General features: G+C 35.5%; 1 protein-coding gene across 1 annotated transcript in view; it reads right to left on the reverse strand.

Annotated features, from left to right (window-relative positions):
- Nucleotides 1-16,629, reverse strand: part of THOC1 (THO complex subunit 1) — a 40,964-nt gene that overhangs the window by 15,413 nt on the left and 8,922 nt on the right. Inside the window, exons 8-11 of the mRNA XM_007191582.3 lie at nucleotides 10,060-10,142; nucleotides 7,101-7,174; nucleotides 5,109-5,217; nucleotides 3,802-3,933 (exon numbers count right to left, since the gene is read on the reverse strand). Of these exons, the coding sequence (XP_007191644.1) occupies nucleotides 3,802-3,933; nucleotides 5,109-5,217; nucleotides 7,101-7,174; nucleotides 10,060-10,142 (398 nt within the window). The remainder of the gene's footprint in view (nucleotides 1-3,801; nucleotides 3,934-5,108; nucleotides 5,218-7,100; nucleotides 7,175-10,059; nucleotides 10,143-16,629) is intronic.

The following is a 16,629-nucleotide window of genomic DNA, read 5'->3' on the forward strand; positions in this document are numbered from 1 at the left end:
AGGTATGATAAGTTAGAAACATATCTATTTTATCTGTAAAATCTGTGCCTACCTGAAGCTGCTATATGATCGGCCTGTCTCTAACTAGAAAGGTTATATCATCCTTTCTAAGGATGATATAAGGAAAACTCTCCTAAGAAAAAGTTTGACCACATTCATGTAAGCAAAACACAAGGGTTCTGGGTAATAACACGGCCATCAAATGAGGCTATATGCTCTATTTGAGTGATGAAAGACCTAACCTTGTAATGACAAGACCACTCTCCTAAACCTGCTCACCACTGAAACGATGGGCTATAGAATTATACTCCAAATAATTAAATGGCTTTTGATTTCACTTAAGCTAGCTTTCACTGGCAAGAAATATATCCCTGAAAAATAAAGAGTGTTTGTCATTTACCAAATCTACAACCAGAAGAAAGTTGAGAAGTAACATTAGATTGGCACATACTTAGGTGGGATGGCCTTTTCAGAAATCCTGGGATGTAAAACATCATGTAAGGTGTTATAGAAATGCTAGAAGGCTTCTTTTAGTGAAGCAGTAAAACTTATCAAATGGTGCTGTAGGTGGTGCATTACAAATATTTTCACTTGGATGCTGAGTAATAAACACTGGAAATACATAGGAAAAATATGAAGATTGCACAGGAAGGGTTCTTTTATAGGTTGAAATTTAAGATAAAGTAACTGCTTAAGAGGCAACAAATGGAAGTGAAGATGCAAAACATCACATGGCTTACATTCTTTGTTGCAATTCTCTGTGCCTTTTTTTCTTTCCCATATTGTAAAGTTTTAAGCTTCTAAAACCTGCTTTTCCCTCTATCAAAACGTTACCTAATGGAATTCCAGTGCTTAACCCTGAAAGCTCATGCTGTCTGCACTGCTGGTGAAACAAAGCTCACAAAGAGTCAGTAAGGGAGACACTATTCAGGGACCAGTTCTGATAAAGTGGTGAATGGAGATCGATACAAAAGCACTGATTTTACATTCCAATGTGGAGATGTCTCTGAAAATGTATAATCCTGCTGCTTTCTAAAATGTCCTTGGAAATGTCAACTGTCCAAAAAAAAAAAAGTCTTTTAAGATATCCAGGGTTTTGAAATAGTTGTCATGTCCTGAGAAATGTGACCTTTAACTGCTAAAAGCATACAACTCTTACTGGTTGTTGTATTTTTTAACTGTTTTGCCCTGATAATATTACTTAAATTGATATCTCAAGCTTTCTGAAAGGTATATATCTTTGGGAAGCTTCTTTGTTAAGTTAGAGGAGGCTTTGGAATTTTCTTCCCTTTCTACATACGGTAAAATAAAATTTTGAATTCTTTATTCAACCAAAGAGTTTTATATGTCTGTTCATTTAAATGAATAAATATACCTGGATTTTAAAAAAATCCAATGTGCTAATCTCTCTTATTAGGTAAATTAAATCAGTTTATACGGTCATTACTGATATATTTGGACTTACCTACCCTTCTCTCTTGTTTTCTTCCCTTCCTGCCATCTGTTGGATTTATAAAGTAGTCTATGTTCCTTCTTGTCCCCTTTTTAACCCCTTGCCATTTGAGAGCTACAGGCTGTTTTTCCTTTGGTGGTTTCCCTTTTAATATAATAATGTCTAAAGTTATTCAGCATTCCTTTTCTCCTCCTGAGGATTACAAGGACTGTAGCATATGCTTAAATTACTCACTAAACATCTGTTTTCCCCTCCCTGATTCTTATTGTTATCTAGTTTACATACTACATTAAAATTTTTTTAAAAATCAGTTATTATGACTTTTTTGTTTTTAGTCAATAGTAAACTGAAATATTTTTCAATTTCTGTGCTCACAATTGCTTTCTGTATTCCACTCCTTTCTTATGGATTCACTTTCCTTCTGCCTGAAGATCATCCTTTAGTAGTTTTTCACAATGATGGTCTTAGAGTGGTATGCTTTCCTGGTCTTAGAATGAAAATGTCTTTATTTCATCTACAGTCTTGACTGCATTTAGCTGGGCATGAAATTCTGGACTGATAGTTTTTTCTCAGAAATATTTCTCCCCTGTTTTCTGGTATCTATTATTGATAACTGTTAGAAATCTGTTCCTTTCGAGTATATTTGTGTTTTTTTCCTCCCCTCTTTGGTGGCTTTTAAGGTTTTCTCTCTATACCTGCAGTTATAGCATAATGTACTGAAGTATGGATTCATCTTTCTTTATCCTGCTTGGTAGTTGTAGCACACTTTTAATCTGAGAACTTGGGACTTCCTTCAGTCCTTTAGTTTCTCCAATATTCTCTCCATTTTGTTCTTTGGCAATCCTACTTAGATATATGCTAGAATTTCTCAGTCTATCTTCCATGGCTCTTAACTGCTTTCAGGTTAACAAAAAAATCTGTCTCTGTGCTGTGTTCTGGGAGAACTTCTCATCATTAGTACTCTTGTCATCTATGTCCAAACTATAGTTTAATTCTATGTGCTGTGCTTTGGTTTCAATGATCATATTTTTTCATTTTCAAGAATCCCAATTAGTTGTCATATTAAACTACTATTTCATTTCAACTGAAATGTTTCAGTTTCACAATTTCTTACTCTCCATGGATGCTGTACTATCAATTATCTCTTTGATTATCCAAAACATATATATTTTAAAGTCTTGGTCAGGCTATGTACCTAAAATAAACAAACATATATCCCAATAGTTGATTTTGTTGGTGATCTTTCTTAGCACTGGATTTCAGAATTTTAATTTATCAGAGAGTTTTGAATGGAAGGCTTTTGTTTTGGGATTGTTGCTTATTTCTTCTTCTTTATCTCTGTGTATACCTCTTCCTATCTAGTAGTTTTGCACTTTCTTCTACCAGGTCCATGGGCCCAAGTCTGGAAAACAGTCTCATGATGACTTTTTGGAACAGCTGTTTCATGAGTATACTGGGGATATCTCATATCTGGTCACAGAGCAAGCAGAGGACACAAAGTTGTGCCTTTGTTATCCCTAGACCCACAACTTCCTATGAAACCACAGCCTTTGGCAGAAGACTGGTAATATCTACCTTAGCTTCTTTTCAAAAGTGGGTTAAGTTCTACCCCAGTCTCTGGCTTCAAGCAGTGAATATGGCTCTGGCTCCTGGTCCCACATGGATCTGGTCTCACCTGTAGCCAAGCTCCTGGTTGCCACCACCTGCTTGGAATATACAGTCAGCAGGCCCAAGGCTTCATTTTCACTTATTACTTGGCAGTTCTGGTCTATGAAGATATTTATCTTGTCTCTGGAAGCCCAGCTTTGTCTTTTTGGTTTTCTCTTTTTATATTTTACCTGTCATTGCTATGTGTTTGGAGCAAAGGGAGTGAATCGAAACACAAACTCAATGTGCCATCTTGACTAGAAACTTACATAATGCCTTAGCATTGTATTTGAACAAAATTTACTTATTACTTATTAAACTGTGTAAATAAGATTAACAGGGAATTTTAAAACCCCTTATTTGTACCTAAATGGCAAACTAATTACAAAATATTTTCATAAATGCAAATGAAATCCTAACTTGAGGTTCAGAATATATGTACTTGAAAGTAACTAAAATGTATTTAATCCAAAGTAAATCTACAAAACAGACAATGCAGAACAACTTTTCACCTTTGAAATTAAATTAGTCTTACTTCTACAAGAAGAAATAGGACTCTCAAACTAACATTTATCAATTTTAACCAAAAATAAAGTAAGAAACTTTTCTACTGTATTTAACTTAAAAGGGTATCAGCTAAATAGAGAAAACAAAAATAAAAACATTTCTTACTATGCTTAGTGAAAAAGAAAGATTTATACCTTTTCACTTGTTAAAAACTTTGCAAAATATACATGCTCTCCTCCTGGTTTCAATTCTTCCATCTTTTTCCTTGAGGCCTGAGTATCATCTAATTTATAACTCTTAAAAACAGCTAGAACTTCTTCAGAATACTGTAAAGTAAAAATATCAATTAGTTTTATTTGGCATTGTTGCCCAATCATTTGTTTAGTGCTTTTCTTTATCAAAATAATGTACAATTTATTCCCAGTTAACCGTATATGCATCCTTAAGGCACACTAAACAAGAAAAATTATGACAGCAAAATGAGGGTAAAACTATTTTTTGTGAGATATCCTGGTTATTGTAAAAGTAGGAATAAACTCTCTACTTCTGGAAAAATGTGATTTCTTATGCAGTCTGTGTAAGGGGCAAACAGAGAAAGGAATGCTTTGAGAGTATACAGAAATTTATCAGTAAAAGTAGCTGTTTAATCAGCAGTGAAACTCTCAAGCATTTCTTGTGCTAAACACTGTGACCAAATAAAAAAATGATGTCAAAGCCTATCCAGTTGAGGAACAGTTCCAGATGATTCCTCACTTACCACTTAATCTGAATTTGGATAGTTATGGGGGAAAAAAAGATACTGCATATAAAATAAAAACTTTAAAAAGTAACACAGAAAACACACCATGCTACTTTTAAGAGCTACCTATTAACTTTAGATTTTGATTACAACAAAAAGGACAAACTGACCTTTAAGGAGCCAAGAAAAAGAAATAGAGAATTCTTATAAGAAAGAGGTTAGTAAACTTTTCCTGTAAACAGTCAGATAGTAAATATTTTAGACTATATGGCTCAAATGGTCTCAATCACAATTACTCAAGTCAGCCATTATAGCACAAAAACAACCACAAATAACACGTAAATGATTGGTGTCGCTGTGTGACAAAATTAACTTTGTCTGCAAAAGTAGGCAGTAGGCTGGATGTGGTCCAAAGCCATAGTATGCAGAGTCCTATTCTTAGAGGATAGCTGAAATAATTTTGTGCAAAGGCAGGATGTATTCTGCAAAAGTTCATCAATTCATGTTGACAATACTATATAAAAACAAAAAAAACCAAGGCTGTAATTACTAAATTTTAAATCCTCAAGTCATTTATAAACTACTCTAAGAATCAATTGTTTATATATTAATTTACAATTTAGCTTCTATATTATGAAATAGGTATAAAAACATAAGAGGTAGAACTATATAGTGAAAAGTATGCTGGACAAGAGTCAAGTTCTGACTCTGCCATTAGCTATAAAATATTGGGCTTTTGGTAGTCTGTAATTGGCAACTCACCTTGAGAAAAGTTTTCCATGAAATTTTCTCATAGCATTGCACAGGGTTCCTAAAGTAATCCTGAAGTGACCAAAATTTTCGGTACAGGTTGTAATCAATTGGAATGGAGCTGATAAAATAAATGTTACATTAAATAAATCATTTAAGTTCTTTTAGAAATATCTAAATGCTTTAACTTTTCTTGAGTCACAAATCCTCTGAAAAAGCTAATGAATGCCATGGCCTCTTTCCCCAGAAAAGTACACAAATTCATAAATATTTATATAAACGTCTATAAATAATTTCAGGGGGTTCATAGACCCCTATTCCCTCTTTATCTTCAGTGGTGGAACCCCTGAATTTTGGCTGGATACATTCAGAATTTAAGGCTCTCTTTCCCAACCTCTCCTGCACTAGGTGTGGCCATGTGATTAAATTCTGGCCAGTCAGTGGGGAGCGGAAGTCATATGTCTTATATGGGCCATGTTTTACCATTTTCCCTTTTCCCTTTTTGCTGGCTAGAATGCAGATATGATGATGAACCATCCTGGACTATATGAAAAAGAGCAAATACCAAGGCATGGTGGAACAAGAAGCTAGAAGGAACATGGGTCCCTAGACAATCTCCCTGAAGAGTGCTACTGCATCAGCCCTGAACACCTGTCTTCAGACTATTACATGAGAAAGAAATCAATTTCTATGTTGTTTAAGCTAATGTTAATTTGACTCTAATGGTAAAAGCCCTAGGCATCATATCCTAACCAACACACTAAGACCTAGTATGAAACAAACACATTAGGTACATATGAACTTAGTATTACAAAAATGGCGTTACTAATTCAATTTCTAATTCGGCTATGTTACAAATCTTCAGTGTCAATACATATTTTTTTTTAAACATCTTTATTGGAGTATAATTGCTTTACAGTGTTGTCTTAGTTTCTGCTGTATAACAAAGTGAATCAGCTATATGCATACGTATATCCCCATATCCCCTTCCTCTTGCGTCTCCCTCCCACCCTCCTTATCCCACCCCTCTAGGTAGTCGCAAAGCACCAAGCTGATCTCCCTGTGCCATGCAGCTGCTTCCCACTAGCTATCTATTTTACATTTGGTAGTGTATATGTCAGTGTTACTCTCTCACTTCGTCCCAGCTTACCCTTCCCCCTCCCCATGTCCTCAAGTCCATTCTCTATGTCTGTGTCTTTATGCCTGTCTTGCCCCTAGGTTCCTCAGAACCATTTTTTTTTAGATTCCATATATATGTGTTAGCATACGGGTCAAGACATATTTTAATTTTTAATTTTACAAGCAATCATTACACTACAAAATGCTTCAATTTTTAATTTTAAAACAGACATTTCAGAGTTTATATTAGCAAAATCCTCTATACTACTAAAAACAGCCAATAAAAAGTCTTTTAAGTAGTAACCATATGTCAAAAATGCTTGAGGTATCAACTGTTTCATACCCTCAAATGTCCACAAAAATTTTCAACATCACCTCTGTAAAATTAATTTTGTCTGTAAACACTACTGTACACTATCTTACTCCATTCTTTCCAAATAAACCTTAACAAGTTGAACCTATGGATTACAGTTAGCATCTGTGCTAAGCTTCATGCCCAAATATTCCAAGTAAGACTGTAATTTTATATGGGAAACAGGAAGTAGGTTTAGTGATCCACACAGCACCATGATCTCAAAATGAAACGGAAGGGAGAAGGGAAGGAGTGCGTAGGTCGCCTGTGGTTGGCTTTTCAAACATTATGAATATATACACGGTAGGTTACACCTAAAAAACGGACTGCCTGCACACAATTTAGAAACCAACTGATACAGCCCATTAGTGATTTTGGAGTTGTAATTTTAAGTGATATACATTAAAGTTACAAACAAAAGAAATCTATAAGCATGATCTCCTTCCTCCCTGTCTACATTCTCACCTTAGTACCTGGTAAGTCATAAGGTATTATCTTTGTAAATCAAGAAATCTGAACTTCTAAACACTCACCAAGTTGTTGGAGCTTCATCATCCCCCATTTCACCTTCCTCCACATCCATTCCTTCTTCTCTGTCCTCCATGTGCTAAATTAAAAAAATGTACATCCTGTCATGAAGCAGTTGTCAGGCAGAGGAGAATCCTATATGACAGGGATCCGAGAACTCAAGAGCAGTATGACAATAATATAAGATAGTCATGAAGACATGGTGCAGGGACCTCCCTGGTGGTCCAGTGGGTAAGACTCTGCGCTCCTAATGCAGAAGGCCTGGGTTCGATCCCTGGTCAGGAAACTAGATCCCACATGCATGCCACAACTAAGAGTCTGCATGCTACAACTAAGATCCCGTGTGCCGCAACTAAGAACAGTTGCAGCCAAAATAAATAAATAAATATTAAATAAACAAATAAATATTAAATATTTATATAAATAAATAATAATAATAAAAGAATATAAATACCTATTCATTAAAAACAACAACAACAAAAAACATACTGCAAAGTTTTAAACCAGTACTTTTCCAAACACAGTCAGTACATTCTCTCTGGGAATAGAGAATCTATGGCAAAATATGATTTGGAAACATAGTATACAATGACGTGTTGGAAAAGTGAGAAGATCATTAGTACACTAAGGATTCCAAGAACCACAGTAAATAACTCAAAGTGATTTAAGTAGTTTTTGTCCCCAACTTTAATTTGACCTTGAAAATCTTCCCCTACCTGTACACATAACACTTATTATCTGGGAACACTTTAGGATATGCTGGGTGTACAGCTCCATATTGAAAAAAAATTTTTTAATGATTAATTTTTATTGGAGTATAGTTGCTTTACGATGCTGTGTTAGTTTCTACTGTAAAGCAAAATGAATCAGCTATACGTATACATATATCCCCTCGTTTTTGGATTTCCTCCCCTTTTAGGTTATCACAGAGCATTGAGTAGACTTCGCTGTGCTATACAGTAGGTTCTCATTAGTTATCTATTTTATACATAGTATCAATAGTGTATGTCAATCCCAATCTTCCAATTCATCCCACCCCCCCACTTTAAAATAACAAGTTTACATAGAATAGTCCAAGAAATACCTAAAAGATACATAAACGGGAAAGGCAGATTTTGAAAAATCTTAAAGTCAATATCATTTCCAAATTGACAATGATTACAATTTAAGGGATAAATTAAGTAAAGTACTCTGATTAATTTATAGTGAAATATTAGTTACATCTAATTAATAATTTTTAAAACTTTATAACTTGCTCCTAAATGAAGAGCAGGTGCTGAATGTCCAAAAATTTGCCAGCTCTGGACTGTTTTTTCTGGACACATCAAAAATAATCTTTAGGGGGCGTCCCTGGTGGCGCAGTGATTAAGAATTCGCCTGCCAATGCAAGGGGACACGGGTTCGAGCCTTGGCCTGGGAAGATCCCACATGCTGCGGAGAAACTTAAGCCCGTGCGCCACAACTACTGAGCCTGAGCGCCTAGAGCCCATGCTCTGCAACAAGAGAAGGCACCGCAACGAAGAGTGGCCCCGGCTCGCCGCATCTAGAGAAAGCCCGTGCACAGCAACGAAGACCCAATGCACCAATAAATAAATAAATAGATAGATAGATAAATAAATAAATAATCTTTAAAAATAAAGTTGATCTTGCTGATGTACTTTCGAAAAAATCAGTGGGCAAATGATGGATTATTTAACAAATGGTTCTGAGATAACTGGCTCACAATTTAGAAAAAATTAAATTATAACTCAACTTACTCCAAACTCCAACCTTCCTGCTGGGTAAAAGATTTAAAGGAAAAAATAAAATCATAAAAGCACCAGAAGAAAACAAAGAATTATATACTCCTGTGGAGTGGAAGCCTTCAGTATGACACAAGGCTAGAAACACTAAAACAAAAGACTAACAAATGTTAATATTACTATATCCAAATTTAATAGCTCCATACAGAAAACTATAAAGTTACAAGAAAAACCATAAACTGAGGAAAAAAATGTATCAACACACAGTAGGAACGAATTAATAATATTCTATACAATGAGTTTCTACACATCAATAGAAAAAGACGTTTCAGCGGTAAAATGGGCAAATGTCATGAATAGGCAGTTCTCTTCCTCATTGTTTCTAATCAGCACAGAAGAAAAATAAATTCCAATAAACATACAGTAAGTTCCTCGACTTCATTAATAACCAAAGAAATGTAAGTTAAAACAAAGACGACTTACCTTTCAAGTATGTATCAATTAAGCAAAAATTTTTAAAAACTGGTTATTCCCCATGTTGGCGTGAGGCTGTGGGGAAATGGGAAGGCATTCTCTATGTCCCACTGGGGGTGGTATAAATGGGCACAACTTTTTTGAGAAGTACCCAGGCAACAGTTATCAAAATTTGATATATGCATTTATTTTGACACAGAAATTTCACTTATCGAAATTTATCCTAAGGAGACACCTGCATAATTTAGCAATGATATACAAAATACTATTTACTATTATGTTGTTAACAAGTTTTCCCTATTAGAGATTATCTAAATGCTCAGTGACAGGAGACTGTGATATATCCAAAGACTTATCATGAGACATTAAAACACAGAGACAAATCTAAATGTACTGATGCAGAAATGCAACCATTTCATACTGTTAAAAGAAGAAAGTGAATTTCAGTACAGTATGTATTGTATGACCTCAATTTTGGAATAAAACTACATGCACACAAAAAGTCCTGTAAGGACAAAACAAGAATGTTAAGAGTGGTTATCTTTGGGGCCTTGGATTATGGGGTAGCTGTACTTTTTATTTTAAATATTTCTACTTTGTTTGCATTTTTTTTCTACACAGAATACATATTATTTCTATAAATTGAAAATAAAGGTTTTAAAAATTTTTGATTTAGAAGACCCATTCATCTGAGTTATCTCAATAACAAACTTAAAATATGTTATGTTAGATTTCATATCAGCCTCACCTTTTGACCCAATGTGCTTTCCTGCTCATTGGTATTGAAAACAGTGACATTTTCCAGATTAAACTGACTCTGCAAGTTAAGACCTATTGAAAAAAAAAAAATTTTTTTCAAAGCAAATCCATCAAACACCTAAACTTGTTTAAGAATATAACTTTGTTGTCATATAACCAAAATACATAAAATGATAAATCCATAATTAAGCAAAAGATCAAGTCAGAATAACATCACACTTGATTTTCAAATTCTAAAATTCATTTCTTTAAGGTGCCTTTAGAGTATGCCGAATTCTGTATACACTGTAACAGATATATTGATCCTTGTTATTTATGAATATTCTAGAACAATTTTACAGAATGCAATATGTAGTAATTTATAATTTTGCTGAAGCACAAATAGAAATTGTATTATTCAAAAAGTGTGAATGTATAACAATATTTATAGGAAATATAGTTAGTGAGAGTCAGGTTTCTCGCTGCCAGGGAAAGAAGTTATAAATAAGCAGATCTATTGGTGCTAGATTAGACTCACAGTTATCAGTCACTATGACAGCATTGTTTTTGTTGTTGGTCATTAAAAAAAATGTAGACAGATACAGGAATACAGATGCATACATACACATGTTAGTATACATATGTATCTTTCCAAGCTCTGTCCACTGAGAGGGCTTAGAAGCAGTGATATTCTAGTAACAATTAGCATTATCTAGGTCCCAGATCTTGCCTTCTAAATGCCATTTTTAAGTAAAACAAATCAGGCTCTTTGGAGAAGTGGCTGATTCCAGGGGTTGGGCAGGGAAAATACAAGATGTGCCTGGACTATCCTCGCCTACATGAAAGAGCTCCCAATGGGGAAAACCATAAAAATTTGAGCAACAAAGTAAATAATGATATTATGAGATTATAACCCATATAAAATAAATATCCATGAGTTCATACTGAAATAGATGACTGAATTACAAGTAAACAAAGGAGAGGAGAAGAAACAACTCTTCTTTTTTTTTCTTTTGGCTGCACTGTGAGGCTTGTAGGATCTTAGTTCCCTGACCAGGGATCAAACCCAGGCCCCCTGCATTGGAAACGTGGAGTCTTAACCACTGGACCGCCCGGGAATTCCCAAGACAACTCGTCTTCCGAGAAGAATCCCAATTCATAAATGTAGAAGGAATGAAAGAAATAGAAAATCACCACCAGGACAACCTAATAATAATCACTACAGGCAAGATCCACTGATGAACAGTACTAAACTCAGCCGGCAAAGGTTTAAGGAGAAAAAGTATCTGCATAGCTTCAAAGTATCTCCCTCCAAATATTTATTAATTACAAAGGGGAAAATAGTAACTCTGTAGTAGAGAAATATGGTGATCAAGGATAATATCTTAAATAAGTGATGAAAGATAACACCCCCAGTAAAAAGACACATCAATACCATGTTGAAACGATGCACTGAGAAGGGCCCATCACCTCTGTGATCTTCTTCCCCAAATCCATAACCTCAATCTAATTATGAAAAACATCACACAAACATGAATTGAAGGGCATTCTACGAATTATCTGACCAGTGCTCTTCAAAACTGTCAAGGTCATGAAAAAGTAGCAAAGACTGAGGAACTGTCACTGACTGGGGAGATTGGGGAGATTAAAGTGACATCACAACTAAATAATACAGGATCCCAGATTGGATCCTTAAAAAACAAAGCAGTGATAAAACTGGTAAAATCCAAATAAAGTCTGTAATAGTGCTGCACCAATGTTGATTTCTTAGTTTTGATAACTGTACCATGGTATGTAAGAGGTTAACAATAGGTGAAGCTATTCGGGTACTCTATACTATCTTTGCAACTCTTCACGTCTGAAGTTATTTTAAAACAAGAAGTTTTTTTTTTTTTTTTTAATACTTTATTTTATTTATTTATTTATTTATGACTGTGTTGGGTCTCTTAGTTTTCGTGTGAGGGCTTTCTCTAGTTGCGGCAAGTGGGGGCCACTCTTCATCGCGGTGCGGGGGCCGCTCTTCATCGCGGTGCGCGGGCCTTTCACTATCGCGGCCCCTCCCGTTGCGGGGCACAGGCTCCAGACGCGCAGGCTCAGTAGTTGTGGCTCACGGGCCCAGTTGCTCCGTGGCATGTGGGATCTTCCCAGACCAGGGCTCGAACCCGTGTCCCCTGCATTGGCAGGCAGATTCTCAGCCACTGCGCCACCAGGGAAGCCCAAGAAGTTTTTTTTAAAAGCCAGTATGCTAGATGACATCATAAAGCTAGTGAATGAACCTGGCTGACCATTTAGCATTGACTACTTAAAATATCTTTGTCCATTTTCTATTTATTACTCAACAAAGCATATGCCATAATTCTCAGGTTAAAAATCTCAGTCATACTTTACTAAATTTAATGGGTAAATTACATGTTAAGACAGCTTTCTGAAGGTCTTGGGATATGCTCTAGTGAATCTTACGCATTTACAAATGTAAAAACCGAAGAAAAAATACTGCAAGAAGATATCCCCAAATGCCAACCTAGCTTATGTTAGGGTGACAGGATTGATTATGAATTTTTTTTCCCTTCATTTTCTAAATTTTCTGAAACAAGGTTGGGTAATTTTATAATTTAAAAATTAAATTTAAAAATATAATTTATTAAAAGATATATAGATAGTTTAAAGCTACATTTAGCAACATACTGTTAGTCTTTCAATTAGTTAATAAGAAAAAAGTGATTTCTCTATGTCTTGTCAATTTAGGAATGTAGTGTATTGAAAGAGAGGTTAAAATGTTTTTTAAAAACTGAGAGTGGAGGCTGGAGATAAACAGGAAGGACTAAAGAATGACTGAGAATTGAAACCTTGTTCTTATGTTTTCTGTAAATTCCAGAAAAAGAAATCACAAATCAGTACTTATGAAGGGGCACTTCATTTCACAAAGAGAGTTTCATTCATCAAATATTTAAATAGCGACTAGATATCTGGTATTAGAAGTTACTAGGCACAGAAAATACAGAGGTGAACAACACAAACACACTGAAAATGCCAGGTGGTGCTAAATTCTAAGAAGAGATTTGAAATCAGGTGGTGATAATGGGTAACTGTGGTGGCAGGTTTACATTAGATGCTCAAAGACAGCCTCTCTAAGGAAGTAAAATTTAAACTGAGACTGAGTGACAGCAAAAGTCAGTAATGTGACAATAACGAACAAAAGGATTACAGACAGCAGAAAGAGTGCCAAGGTCCTAAGGTTCAATTGATCTTGATATTTTGAAGGTAAAAAGAAGGCAAGATGCCAATTCAGTGGGAAAAGAACAGTTTTTTCAACAAATGGTGCTGGGACAACTGGGTATCCACATATAAAAAGAATGAAATTGGAACCCCACCTCACATCACATACAAAAATTAACTCAAAATGGATCATATACCTAAATGTAAGAGCTAAAACTCTTAGAAGAAAACGTAGATGTAAATCTTTGTGACTTTGGGTTAGGCCAGGGGTCCCCAACCCCCAGGCCATGGGCCAGTAGCGGTCCACGGCCTGTTAGGAACCGTGTCGCACAGCAGGAGGTGAGCAGCAGGCGAGCGATCGAAGCTTCATCTGTTGCTCCCCATCGCTAGAATTATCGCCTGAACCATCCCCCACACCAACCCCACTCTGTGGAAAAACTGTCTTTCACGAAACCAGTCCCTGGTGCCAAAAAGGTCAGGGACTGCTGGGTTAGGCAACAGTTTCTTAGATATGACACCAAGAGCACCCGCAACAAAAGAAAAAATAGATATATTAAACTTCATCAAAATTTGAAACTTTTTTGCTGCAACCAACACTATCAAGAAAGTGAAAAGGAAATCCACAGAATGGGAGAGAATATTTACAAATTATATATCTCATAAGGGTCTAGTATCCAGAATATAATAAGAACTTGTACAACTAAGTAATAAAAAGACAAATAACCCAATTTTTAAAATGGGCAAAGAATCTTAATAGACTATTTCTTTAAGAAAGACATGCAAATGACCAGTAAGCACATGAAAAGATGCTTAACATCTTTAGTCATTACACAAATGCAAACCAAAACCATGAGATACCACTTTACACTCACTAGGATGGCTATAATAAAAAAGACAATAAACAGTAAGTGTTAGCAAGGATGCGGGGAAACTGGAACACACTTGCATCAATGATAAAATGATGCAGCCTCTTCGGAAAACAGTTTGGTAGTTCCTCAAGAACTTAAATACATCATTTGTAGAGACAGGGATGGACCCAGAGACTGTCGTACAGAGTGAAGTAAGTCAGAAAGAGAAAAACAAATATCGTATATGAACACATATATGTGGAATCTAGAAAAATGGTACAGATGAACCAGTCTGCAAGGCAGAAATAGAGACACAGATGTAGAGAACAAACGTATAGACACCAAGCGGGGAAAAGGTTGGGTGGGATGAATTGGGAGATTGGGATTGACATATATACACTAATATGTATAAAATAGATAACTAATGAAAACCTGCTGTATAGCACAGGGAACTCTACTTCATTTTGCTGTACAGTAGAAACTAACACAACATTGTAAAACAACTATACCCCAATTAAAAAAAAAAAAGAACTTAAATACAGAGTTACCATATGACCCAGTAATTCTACTCTTAGATATCTATCCAGGAGAAATTAAAAGTTACCATATGACCCATCAATTCCATCCTATGTATATGGCCAAGAGAAGTGAAAACATACATCCACATAAAACTTGTACACAAATGTTCACAGCAGCATTATTTACAATAGCCAAAAAGCAGAAACAACTCAAATGTCCATTAACTGATGAATGGACAAAATGTGGTATATCCATATAGAGAATATCATTCAGCCATAAAAAGGAATGAACTACTGATACATACAACACAGATGAACCTTGAAAGTATTAAGCTAAGTTTAAAAAGCCAGTCACATGAACTGAGAGAGTAGCATTGACATATATACACTATCAAATGTAAAATAGATAGCTAGTGGGAAGCAGCTGCATAGCACAGGGAGATCAGCTCGGTGCTTTGTGACCACCTAGAGGGGTGGGATAGGGAGGGTGGGAGGGAGGCTCAAGAGGAAGGGGATATGGGGATATATGTATACGTATAGCTGATTCATTTTGTTATACAGCAGAAACTAACACAACATTGTAAAGCAATTATACTCCAATAAAGATGTTAAAAAAAAAAAAAAAGCCAGAAAATGTGGTCACAAAAGACCACATATTTTATTATTCCATTTTCTAAATGTCCAGAATAGGAAAATCCATAGAGACCAATAAGTAGATTAATGGTTGTTTAGGGCCTGGGAGACAGGGTAAGGATGGAGGTAAGTGGAGAGTGACAGTTAATGGGTGCAGGGTTCCTTTTAGAAGTTAAAATGTTCTAAAATTAGACTGCAATGATGACCGTATAACCCTGTGAATATACTAAAAAACAGTAAATTGTACATTTTCAATGGTGAATTGTATGGTATGTGAATTCACATCTCAATAAAGTTGTTAAAAAATATAAAAAGCTGAGCTTCCAGTAACGGAAGGCTAATTAGTTAGCTAATTAATTAATTCAGATTAACCCTCTAAGGACAACTGAAAATTTGGATAAATTACATTAATTCTATGAATACTTACAGAGCATAAACCATGTTCACAGCATTGTTTTAGGCAATGAAACAGAAAATTGTTTTCTTAAAAATAGTAAAGAGCTGACATTCAGTGAGGAATATATGGCAAAAATCAAGAAGGCAAGAAAGATAAGCAATGCATCATCAGCACTCAAAGCCACTTTTGTCTTGAGGATATCTGCCAAACAGGAAGAATCGGCTGCAAAACTGACCTACTCTTTTAGCAGCTTCCTGAAGTGAGGATGATAAAAATAAATCTCTAGGTGGGGAATCTAATAAATCCTACCCCAACCTTCTCCTAGACTGGGACCTACGTCCTCAGGTAAGGATGAACCAAATTGCAGTCCAGTGCCAAGTCTTCTCGATTATCTAAGGAATCACAGGCCTTGAGCTGGGCTAGATTAAGGTAATCTTGGACTAGTAGTAGCACCCTTCTAAGGGTGCCTGGCAGGAGTAATGAAAACTCTTGTCTGGAGAAAGGTATCTAACCTAGGCCTCAAAATTATTCCCTCAAATATCTTCTCAAATATAACATCAAACACTAACCAGAAACACAAAGGGGTAAGACACAATGAGTGAGAAACAGTAGAAACAGACACTAGAGACATACCCACAAAGACTTAAGACACTGGAATTATCAGACACATAAAAATAACAATGCTTACCCTGGTTAGAAAATTAAAAAACAAGTTTGAAAATATCAGCAGGGAATAAGAAACTAAAAAAGTGACACAGCAGACTTAAAAAAGACTTTCTAGAAATGAAAAAATATGATTACTGAAATTAAGAACTCATTTAGCAGCAGATTATTCATAGCTGAAGAGAGAAGTAGTGAACTGGAGAACCGTTCTAAAGAAATTATGCAGAATGTGATGGCGAGCGACAAAGAGATGAAAAATGTAGAAAGTGTAAGAGACAGAGGATACAGTCAGAAGATATAGTATG

This window comes from Balaenoptera acutorostrata, chromosome 13, assembly GCF_949987535.1.
Source record: "Balaenoptera acutorostrata chromosome 13, mBalAcu1.1, whole genome shotgun sequence".
In the NCBI taxonomy this organism is placed as follows: Eukaryota; Metazoa; Chordata; class Mammalia; order Artiodactyla; family Balaenopteridae; genus Balaenoptera; species Balaenoptera acutorostrata.